A 12,436-nucleotide genomic window follows, 5' to 3' on the forward strand; every position below is an offset into this window, starting at 1 on the left:
GTTAACTGATGAAACTGGAAGTACAATTGAACCCTCTCTGTACAGAGTGCTGTATTTGATGGAAAGTGATTTAATTATTCTTGGAAGATAACTACAGCCTTTAGATCTGACACTTTTTCACTATGAAATTCTTGGCAAATCAACTTAATCACCTATTCATTTGAAATTCAGTTTACTTATCTATAAAATTGAAAACACAATGTGTAACTCACACATAGGAGATATGATCTGTAATTTACACTCAACATTTTGAGTGGTATCCTAATATACATTCTCCCCTTCTTTCTTAGTAATGAGAACCCCATTACATAGACATTCAGCATAAATCTTGCATTTTCCAGGCTTTACTTTGTGAGGAATGACCATGGAGCTAAGTTTGGACCAATGGGATGTAAGCAGTTGTGCCATGTGCAATTTCTAGGTTGTGGTGGTAAAAAGAGGAGTGATGGTCTTCACATTTCCTCATATTGGCCAGAATGTGGATATGATTGTTGGAGCTCAAGAATCCATCTTAGGTCAGGAGGGGAGAGTCTTTTGGTGGAGCACTAAGGTGGCATCATTCAGATCCCAGAATCCCTGAAGTGCTATACCAGCTCCACTGTCTACTCCTGTGTGAGAGAGAAACACATATCTATCTTGTTTAAGCCAGGGTTCTGTGGATTTTCTATCACAATCAATTTCGAAGGACTAAAAATTATCATCGTCATACTCACTAACTGCTATAAGCTCTTTACTCCTTTTCTTTTTACATTTCCTGATTAAAACCACCAATGTCAAGTGATTTGTGAGACCCAGTTTTCAGTTTGCATGCAACTCAAAATCAAGATTAAGTGAATAAAAGTTTTATTTTTTTTGCTCCATGAGGTTTCTATTTTTTGAACTTGCTTTTACTTGCTAGGTCTGCCATAGTAAAGTACCACAGACTGGGTTGCTTAAACAACAGAAATCTTATTTTCTTAATCCTGGAGGCTGGAAGTCACAGACCACTGTGTGGGCAGAGTTGGTTTCTCCTGAGGCTTCTCTCCTTGACTTAAAAAGACTATCTTCCTGTATCCTCACATGGTTCATCCTCTGTGTGTATCTCTGTCATAATCCCCTCTTCTTATAAGGACTTCAGTCATATTAGGGAAGGGCCCACCATAATCGCCTTGTTTTAATTACCCCATTGGGGCCCCTATCTCCAAATATAGTCACATTTTGAGGTACTGGGGATTAGGGATTCAACATATGAATTTGGGGGGGCATAATTTACTCCATATCACCTTAGGACAACTTCATGTCCTGTCTTCACTGTTCCCACAGGAGTTTGTGTTCTAGAACTTGTCACTAGGCATATGAGTTCCTCAGATATAGTTCCCATCTCACTAGGTCAGCAAAAAATGGGTGTATTGTGGTACATAGCTAATCTCATTTATTGATGCACAAGAGCTTCTCTGTTGGTGGGAGCTTGCTCTGCCTTGTGTGCATAGTAGGTTGAAAGTGTAGAACTCCTTCCCCAAAACCCTCAATTAATAACTGATAGGAGTATAAGTACCCCAACTCCCACATCTTCAGAAGGGATTACCGAGGCTCATGTCTAACTGTTCCCCTAGCAGGATTAAGTCATAATGGTAATTTATTTAAAATAAAATTTTTTGGGGCGATCCAAGATGGTGGACTAGAGGGTGACTGCATCTCCAGTCGCTCCAGAACCCAAGATTCAAGAAGGGGAGGCATTGAGAGACTCGGACTAAGATACAGCCACGGGGTGAGTCTCCCCCACCCGGTGAAGCTCGGCCTGGGTGGCAGGCCTGGATAGGGGCGGCTCATCAGAGTAGGGCAGGGCAGCTAGAGTCTTCCCCAGGCAGCCCTGCACACTTCAGTGGTGGGCTCCTCCCACATGGCCAGCTTCTCGGAGCAGGCCCCCCAGTGAGAGCCTTTCCACACAGAGCCAGCTCCAAGCCCTGGAACCAGTAGCAGGCTAGGGCCAGCATTCTTCGGAAGCAATGCATTATCAAGTTACTCCAAGACTTCAGGCTACTGAAGGCTGGGAGGTGATACACTGAAAATCTACAGGGACACTATAAGCCAATAGAGGAAATCTGCAATATCACAGAGTCCCACTGACATCTGACCAATATGAGAAAACAAGGGAAGAAAATGTCCCAAACAAACCTAGATACTATATCAATAAAACCCAATGACAGCACAGCAGAAGAAATGTCAGAAAGGGAGTTCAGAATGTACATAATTAAAACAATCAGGGAAGCAAACGAGGAGATGAAAGAGCAAATGCAGGCATTAAATGAGAGCACCAATCAACAGTTAAAAGAGCAAATACAGGAAGCAAGAGATCATTTCAATAAAGAGTTAGAGATACTGAAAAAAAACCAAACAGAAATCCTTGAAATGAAGGAAACAATAAACCAAGTTAAAAACTCCATAGAAAGCATAACCAATAGGATAGAACACATGGAAGACAGAACCTCAGACACTGAAGACAAAATATTTAATCTTGAAAACAAAGTTGACCAAACAGAGAAGATGGTAAGAAATCATGAACAGAATCTATAAGAATTATGGGATATCATGAAAAGGCCAAATTTAAGAATTATTGGGATTGAGGAAGGCTTAGAGAAACAAACTAAAGGAATGAACAATCTATTCAATGAAATAATATCAGAAAATTTCCCAAATCTGAAGAATGAAATGGAAAACCAAGTGCAAGAGGCTTATAGGACTCCAAATATACAAAATTACAACAGACCCACACCAAGGCACATTATTGTGAAAATACCTAACATACAAAATAAAGACAGAATTTTAAAGGCCACGAGAAAAAAGAATCAAATTACATTCAGGGGGAAACCAATAATAATATCAGCAGATTTTTCAATCCAGACCCTAAAAGCTAGAAGGGCCTGGAACAACATTTACCAAACCCTGAAAGAAAATGGATGCCAACCAAGAATCTTATACCCAGCAAAACTTACTTTCAGATTTGATGACGAAATAAGATCCTTCCATGATAAACAAAAGCTAAAGGAATTTACAAAAAGAAAGCCGGCATTACAGAACATTCTCAGCAAAATATTAAATGAGGAAGAGATGAAAAACAACGATGCAAATCAGCAACAGGAGGAACTAGCCTAAACGAATAGCCAAAGAAAGGAGAAACCAAATCATGTCAAAAAACAAAAATGAGTCCAATGACTGGGAATACAAATCATATCACAATAATAACCCTGAATGTTAATGGCCTGAACTCATCAATCAAAAGACACAGACTGGCAGATTGGATTAAAAAGAAAAATCCAACAATTTGCTGCCTGCAAGAGACTCATCTCATAGAAAGAGATACCCATAGACTAAAGGTGAAAGGATGGGAAAAAACATAACATGCATACGGACACAGCAAAAAAGCTGGAGTATCCATCCTCATTTCAGATAATGTGGACTTTAAGCCAAAACTAGTCAGAAGGGATAAAGAAGGACATTACATACTGCTTAAGGGAAGCATAAATCAGCAAGACATAACAATCATAAACATCTATATGCCCCGAACATTGGCTCATCCATGTACGTCAAACACATCCTTCTTAATTCCAGAAATCAAATAGACCACAACAGAATAATACTAGGCGATTTTAACACAGCTCTCTCACCGCTGAATAGATCGTCCAAACAAAAATTGAATAAAGAAACCATAGATCTCAATAACACAATCAACAATTTAGACTTAAAGGACATATATAGAATATACCATCCAACAAAGAACAAATACACTTTCTTCTCAGCAGCACATGGATTCTTCTCTAAAATAGACCATATTTTATGCCATAAAGCTACTGTTAGCAAATGCAAGAAGATAGAGATACTACCTTGTACTCTATCAGATCATAATGGATTGAAATTAGAAATAAATGACAGAATAAAAAACAGAAACTTCTCCAATACTTGGAGATTAAATAATATGCTATTATATGATGAATGGATAACAGAAGACATCAGGAGGGAAATTAAAAAATTCTTAGAAGTAAACAAGAACAAAGACACATCATATCAAAATCTCTGGGACACTATGAAAGCAGTACATAGAGGAAGACTTATTTCATGGGGCGCATTCAACAAAAGAAGTAGAAATCAACAAATAAATGACTTAACACTACAGCTCAAAGCCCTAGAAAAAGAAGAGCAGACCAACACCAAAAGTAGTAAAGACAGGAAATAGTTAAAAACAGAGCCGAAATCAACAAAATTGAAACAAAAGAAACAATCAGAAAAATTAACAAAATAAAGAGTTGGATCTTTGAAAAAATAAACAAAATTGATAAACCCTTAGCCACACTAACAAAGAGAAAGAGGGAGAAAACTCAAATTACTAAAATTCGGAATGAACAAGGAAATATCACAACAGACGCAAGTGAAATACAAAACATAATTAGAAGCTATTTTGAAAATCTATACTCCAACAAAACAGAAAACCTCGAAGACATCAACAAGTTTCTAGAGACATATGAATTACCTAAACTGAAGGAGGAGGACATACACAACTTAAATAAATCAATTTCAAGCAATGAAATAGAAGAGGTCATCAAAAGCCTACCAACAAAGAAAAGTCCGGGACCAGATGGGTTCTCAGCTGAGTTCTACAAAACCTTTAAGGAAGAGCTCATTCCAATACTCCTCAAAGTATTCCATAAAATAGAAGAGGAGGGAACCCTCCCAAACTCATTCTATGAAGCCAATATCACCCAGATACCTAAACCAGACACATACACATCGAGGAAAGAAAATTTCAGACCAATATCCTTCATGAACATTGACGCAAAAATTCTCAGCAAAATTTTAGCAAATCGCATACAAAAATATATTAAAAAGATAGTGCACCACGATCAAGTGGGTTTTATCCCAGGGATGCAAGGTGGGTTCAACATCCGGAAATCAATAAATGTCATTCACCATATCAATAGACTAAAAGTTAAAAATCACATGATTATTTCAATAGATGCAGAAAAAGCATTTGATAAAATACAGCATCACTTCATGCTCAAAACACTAGAGAAAATTGGGGTAGTGGGAACATTCCTTAACATTGTAAAGGCCATCTATGCTAAGCCCATGGCCAATATCATTCTAAATGGTGAAAAACTGAAAGCATTCCCTCTAAAAACTGGAACAAGGCAGGGATGCCCTCTTTCACCACTTCTATTCAACATCATTCTTGAGACTCTACCCAGAGCAATTAGACAAACCAAAGAAATTAAAGGGATACGAATAGGAAAAGAAGAAAAACTATCCCTGTTCGCTGATGACATGATTATATATTTAGAGGAACCTGGAAATTCCACCAGAAAACTCTTAGAACTCATAAGTGAATTCAGTAAAGTAGTAGGTTACAAGATCAATGCTCATAAATCCAATGCATTTTTATACATAAGTGATGATTCCTCAAAAGGAGAAATTAGGAAAACTACCCCATTCACAATAGCATTGAAAAAAATAAAATACTTGGGAATCAATCTCGCAAAAGAGGTGAAAAACCTCTACAATGAGAACTACAGAACACTAAAGAAAGAAATTAAAGAAAACCTTAGAAGATGGAAAGATCTCCCATGTTCTTGGATAGGCAGAATTAATATTGTCAAAATGGCCATACAACCTAAAGTGCTATACAGATTCAATGCAATTCCAATTAAAATCCCAATGATGTACCTTACAGAAATAGAGCAAGCAATTATGAAATTCATCTGGAAGAATAAGAAACCCAGAATAGCTAAAGCAATCCTCAGTAGAAAGAGTGAAGCAGCCGGTATCACAATACCAGATCTTCAACTCTATTACAACGCAATGGTAACAAAGACTCATTGTATTGGTACCAAAATAGACAGGTAGATCAATGGTACAGAATAGAGGACATGAACACAAACCCAAATAAATACAATTTTCTCATAGTAGACAAAGGTGCCAAAAATAAGCAATGGAGAAAAGATAGCCTCTTCAACAAATGGTGCTGGGAAAACTGGAAATCCAATTGCAACAGAATGAAATTAAACCCCTATCTCTCACCCTGCATAAAACTCAACTCAAAATGGATCAAGGACCTCGGAATCAGACCAGAGACCCTGCATCTTATAGAAGAAAAAGTAGGTCCAAACCTTCAACTTGTTGGCTTAGGATCACACTTCCTTAACAGGACTCCCATAGCCCAAGAAATAAAAGCAAGAATCAACCACTGGGATAGATTCAAACTAAATAGCTTTCTCTCAGCAAAGGAAACTATCAGTAATGTGAAGAGAGAGCCTACAGAGTGGGAGAATATCTTTGCCACTCATACTTCAGATAGAGCGCTAATTTCCAGAATATATAAAGAACTGAAAAAACTCTACACCAAGAATACAAATAATCCAATCAACAAATGGGCTAAGGAAATGAACAGACACTTCACAGAAGAAGATGTTCAAGCAATCAACAGATATATGAAAAAATGTTCAACATCTCTAGTAATAAGAGAAATGCAAATCAAAACTACCCTACGATTTCATCTCACCCCAATTAGAATGGCAATTATCAAGAACTCAAGCAACAATAGGTGTTGGCAAGGATGTGGGCGAAAAGGTACACTCATACATTGCTGGTGGGGTTTCAAATTAGTGCAGCCACTCTGGAAAGCAGTATGGAGATTCCTCAGAAAACTTGGAATGGAACCACCATTTGACCCAGCTATCCCACTCCTTGGCCTATACCCAAAGGACTTAAAATCAGCATACTGCAGAGATACAGCCACATCAATGTTCATTGCTGCTCAATTCACCATAGCCGGATTGTGGAACCAACGTAGATGCCCTTCAGTTGATGAATGGATAAAGAAACTGTGGCGCATATATATATATATATATATATATATATATATACACAATGGAATATTACTCCGCCATGAAGAATGATAAAATTATGGCATTTGCAGGCAAATGGATGAAATTGGAGAATATCATGCTGAGTGAGATAAGCCAATCTCAAAAAACTAAAGGACGAATGATCTTGCTGATAAGCAGATGAGGACATATAATGGGGGGTGGGAGGGGTTAGTGTTAGGGTTAGGGGTAGGTTTAGGGTTAGGGATAAGGAGGGTGGTAAGAATGGAGGAAGGAAAAGAGGGGGGGTGGGAGGGGTGGGGGGAAGGGAAAAAAATAACAGAGTGAATCAAACAACATTGCCCTATGTAAATTTATGATTACACAAATGGTATGCCTTGACTCCATGTACAAACAGAGAAACAACATGTATCCCTTTTGTTTAAATAATAAAATAAATAAATAAATAAATAAATAAATAAATAAATAAATAAATAAAATTTTTGTGTTATTGAGGCTTAAAACCCAGGGCTTATCCATTCACTGAGCTATATCCCCAGCCTTTTCTAATTTTGATTTTGAGATAGGGTCTCATTAAGTTGCCTAGGCTGGCCTTCAACTTGTGATCCTCCTGCCTCAGCTTCCCTGGTAGCTGGCATTACATGTGTACAGCCCCATATCCAGTGGTAACTTATTTTTATATTTCTGAGTCACACTTCCTCTCTTCCATATTAGAACTTCCTAGGGTCACCTCCCAAATTAACAACACAGTCTGTTTCTAGGAGAATGCAAACTTTGAGAGGAAGGTAGTGGTGTTAAGAGGGGAAACACAAACTTTATATGAATCCCTTGATTATAATGGACTAGGGTCAAGAGAAGCAGGATCACTGGTGATGATGTGTGAGCAAGCACTTTGTAAAAATGCCAGTTTTTCTGTATTCTGTTTTTTAAGGAAATAAATTCAATATTGGCACATCACTGGCCTTAAAGCATGAAACCAAATCAAATTCAATTCACAAGAAATCACCTACTTTTTCTGTCCCTTTGCTTGCCAAATGGATAAAATACCTATTTCTTTGGGTTGTTGAAAGAATTGATTGAAATAATATTCAAAAGGATTACTATAGGGTCTCAATATATGTTGCATGCCAATCTTATTTAGGGAGACCAGATGATATACTTATGAGTTTGGGGGTATATTCATATAAATTATGGTTTTAAGAATAAAGAGATGAATGACATGACAATTAAAAAAATCACTAAAATCATGTTAAAAGATGAAATCTAACTCATAAAAGTAGGAGCAACAGATTCATAGCTCAGTCTTCCTGTAGAAGGCTGAATCATGCTCTCTCTACCCAAAAGATGTCCAAATCCTAATTCCTGGGATCTGTGAATGTTACTTTATATGACAAAAGAGACTTTGCAGATGTGATTGAGGTAAGGATATTGAGATGGGGAGATTATCCTAGATTATATCTGGTAGACTTGATATAATCACAGTGGTACCTCTTGGAGGAAGACAAAGAAGATTCAGAGAGAAGACAACGTGACAAAAGAAGACAGTAGAGCAATGTGGCCACAAGCCAAGGATGTTGGCAGACTCTAGAAGCTGAAAGAAATGAAAAATGGGTTTTCCCCTGGAGACCCCAGAAGGAACCACTCCTGCCAACACCTTAATTTTAGCCCCATAAGACTTATTTTCACTTCTGACTTCCAGAACTGTAAGACAATAAACTTACGCTGTTTTAAGCCACGAAGTCTGCAGTAAATTGTCATTGTGGTACTTCCCTAACAGGGCTCTGAAAAGAATTGATTCTCCATGTAGTGTGTGGTTTGCAGTAAGCAGGCCTCTCCCTACGAACATGGCCCCTTAGTATGAACCCAGGTGTTCCCTCATCTCTCACATGAATTTTACTTGTATTAAATAGAGAAAAAAATGAATAACAGAAATATGTTGTAAGTAAAGAGTTCTTCACTTCATCTCAGGAATAAAAAAGTAAAATTAGCAAAGAGGAGGGGAATCAGATGGGGGTAGGAGAGGGCAAGGTTAGGTAATAGGGAGTGAAAATGATCAAAATATCTCATATTTATATGACTGACACAATGAAATACACTATTCTGTTTAATTAATATGTATTAATACAAATTTGGAAAGAAGAACATCAAAGTTGCTAACACTTATCTTATGTGCCCAAGGAAAAAAATTTGCAGTGTTAGGATCAGGAATGCTAGAAATGAAATTCAGGTTAATAAATATACTAGACCAGCACTGTCCACTAGAAACATAATAGCTACCTGGCATGTAATTTTTTCCAATAGACACTTTTTAAAAAATGTAAGAGGTGATATTAATTTTAGTTAAGTTTTTTTATCCAATGCAGCATAATCAAAATGTTACTATTTCAAAATGTACTCAATGTAAAATGATTAGTGAGATATTTCCTATTCCTTTTGTCATACTAAATCTTGAAATTCTAATGTGTATTTTATACTTATAGCACATCTCAACTTGGGTTGGCCACATTTCATGTACTCAATGGCCACCCGGGTCTCCAGGCTACCATGTTGCTGTATCAGCATGTTCAGAGCATCTAAATAGTCCAAATACCAAAGGTAAAAAAAAGTTGCTGGGCGTAGAGGCACACACCTGTACTCCCAGAGGCTCGAGAGCCTGGGGGCAGGAGGATCATGAGTTCAAAGCCAGCCTCAGCAAAAGCAAGACGCTAAGCAACTCGGTGAGACCCTGTCTCTAAATAAAATACAAAATAGGGCTGGAGATTTGGCTCAGTGGTCAAGTGCCTCTGAGTTCAATCCCAGTACCCACCCCCACAAAAAAAAGTATAAGGCAAGTCAAATTGTGATGCTTAAGAGCATTTAAATGCATACGGTGAAGGAGTTATTCATTTGATGAGTGTTACTTATTTCCTATGAACTAACTCCATTTAAGAGGCATTAATTTTTCAGGTCATGAAAGTATGGTACAGTGTTTCAATTAAGAACAATTGGTTAAATAAATAAATAAATAAATAAATAAATTCATGCTTTTATTAGAAATCTCTGTCCCAGTCACAGTTTTGTTTTAACTGTAAATTGTGAAATCTTGGGGAATAACCAGAATGTGCATTTTGTTGTAATGGGTGCCTTGCATTCTCTGTAAACGTCTTGTCCTTGAGGTGGAGTCTGGAGTTAATTAAATATAGTCCCTGGGTGGTTCCCAAAGAACCACTTGACATTTCTGAGTGTGTTCAGCAGATAATAAATACACCAGCTCATGAACCCAAAACTGTGTAAAGAAATCATGCTTCACATCTTAAAAACTGCAGAACTGCAGAATCCTGACATGGGTTCTTTGGTTTATTGGGGTCTTTTTGGCTTTTAATTTAATTTAGTGGCACTTTGAAAGTGAAGCTCCTGGCAATTGCTTTGCCCGCCTCTAAAGAATTATTATCTCATCTCCAATAGAAGTTGGTTTTTCTTAAGTGGGCTTTCTAGCAAGACAAGAACCTCCAACATTCAAAGAAAATGTGATCATGAGCAAATTGCATCTGCTTACATTTTTATCATGGGAAGGAAATTGAAACTTGCGAACATACATTCTAAGAACCTGGTTTGAGGTTTGTTCTGTTTGAACTTTGAAATCCCTTAATACCACGGCTGACTCTGATGAAAGATTTTTTCCTGTAAGTCAAACAAAGTCAATCAGGCTCACCTCTAAGAAGTCTGAGCCAAACCAAGACTCTTATCCTGCTCTCCCCAGGAATCAGTACTGAAATATCTCACTCAGCTGGGGGTGATCCTACCCCTCAGGGGACTTTGGACCATATCCGGAGAGCTTTTTTCCTTGTCACAGTTTGATGGTGGGTGTCAGGGTTGTTACAGGCATCCAGTGGGTAAAGGTCAGGATGCTGCTAAACACCCTACAGTGCACAGGACAACTGCTACTCCAAGCCCCAACAAATAATTATCTAGCCCAAACCAAAAGGTGGAGAAACCTTAAGTTAGCAGACACCTAAGAAGAAAGCAAGACATTGTGGGCAAAGAACCGGGAAAGTCTTGCTGTATGTCTTTCCTAACAGGCTGCCCTCCCTACTGCATTGGGAAGCGCAGAGATGGTGGGCCACACTGCCTGAGTTTGCATATGGGATCCATCACTACTGGTTGTGCCTCTTTGGACAAGTTACTGGACCTCTCTGTGCCTCATTTCTCTCCTCTGCAACACAGGGATGATAATAATAGAACCTTCCACACAAAGTAGTTATGGGCACTTGGTGAATTCATAGTACTAAAGTGCTAACTTAGAGCAGTACCTGGTCTACAGTAAACACTTACATAAGTGTGCATTTACCAAGTGGTTTTGCAGATTTCTTGAAAAATAAAGTTCAGGGCTCAGATGTTTTATGGGCAGTAAGAAAGTGGCTTCAGACCCTGCATTGCCATAGCAAGAATGAGAATGGTTGTCATCTGACAATCACCTCTTTTCTTTCCAGTTCATCAGCACTAATCAGAAGCCATCCAGTGGAATAACCCAGCACCATGGCAGGCTCAGTGCAAAAACAGTAAAGGTTCAGTTTCTTTCCTTTCTTCCCCAGCAAAACTAGTGACTGACAACCAGTTGCTGCCCTTGGGGTACAGTGAAAGACACAAAACTGCACAGGCAGAACCCACTCACCCATACTTATGGGACACTCACACACCTGCCGCTACTGTAGATGTCTGCAGACCACCATGCCCGCAATCACCCACATGACTGTGTGCAGAGCCTCCCTCCTCCTGTAGCCCGCCTGAGGAATCTTTGCCGCCTGAGGGATCTTTGCAGCCAGGTGGGGCTCAGCTGAAGCAAAGGCAACTGGACGCAAAGCTCCGCCAAAAGGGGTCGGGGAGGAATGAAAGCCCGTGAGTGTCCCAGACCTGGCATCCTGGTCACCTCCGGTTGCACAGACACCCATTCACGCGGGGGTGCCTGGAGGGATGGGTCAAAAAAAGGGGTTCTAAAGGGGGAGTTCAGGCGGAGGGCAGATGACCAACCAGACACTCACCTGGCCGCGTCCCCTAATCCACCTGCCACCCAGGGGAGCAGCAGCGGAAGCGCGAGGCCCCAAGAGGGCGGCATGTTGGCAGGGGTCGTCCCTCCTCCTCCTGAGCCTTTCGGGAGGCGCCTACCGGGATTCGGACGCTGAGCGGCCGCCGCCTCTTCTCTCCTCGGAGGTTCGGAGCCTCGGCTGTTCTCCTGGCTCCTGGGCTCTGTCGCGATCTGGGAGGGCGCTCGCAGCTGCGAGTGGCTGGGCAGCCCTGGCTCCTCTACGGGTGAAGCCCGCGGGGTGAGCTTGGGAGGGCGGGGCAGTCGCGCACATCTGGCTGGGACCCGCCTCCAGCACTACCCGCGCGTCCTCCGCAGTCTCAGTTCCCGCAGAAACTTCCCCCAGACAGTTCATTTCACGGTTGTTGAGGTGTATTTCAGGCACAGGACACGTCAGTGACACCTGAGCTGTAGGAATTAAGAATTTAGTTGGGAAATCAAAATTGGACAAAGGATGCAGGTTCATAATGACGGGCTATCTCACTTCTGACTTCTGTTTAGGTTTTCATACTCTGCCAGGGTT

General features: G+C 39.8%; 1 protein-coding gene across 1 annotated transcript in view; it reads right to left on the bottom strand.

The window, feature by feature from the left end:
• Positions 1-12,141, bottom strand: part of EGFL6 (EGF like domain multiple 6) — a 65,267-nt gene extending 53,126 nt beyond the window's left edge. The window contains exon 1 of the mRNA XM_079123186.1: positions 11,873-12,141. Within this exon, the coding sequence (XP_078979312.1) occupies positions 11,873-11,946 (74 nt within the window). The 5' untranslated portion in view covers positions 11,947-12,141. The remainder of the gene's footprint in view (positions 1-11,872) is intronic.
• Positions 12,142-12,436: the final 295 nt, after the last annotated feature.

The sequence above is a fragment of the Sciurus vulgaris genome (assembly GCF_902686455.1).
Source record: "Sciurus vulgaris genome assembly, chromosome: X".
NCBI classification, from domain to species: Eukaryota; Metazoa; Chordata; class Mammalia; order Rodentia; family Sciuridae; genus Sciurus; species Sciurus vulgaris.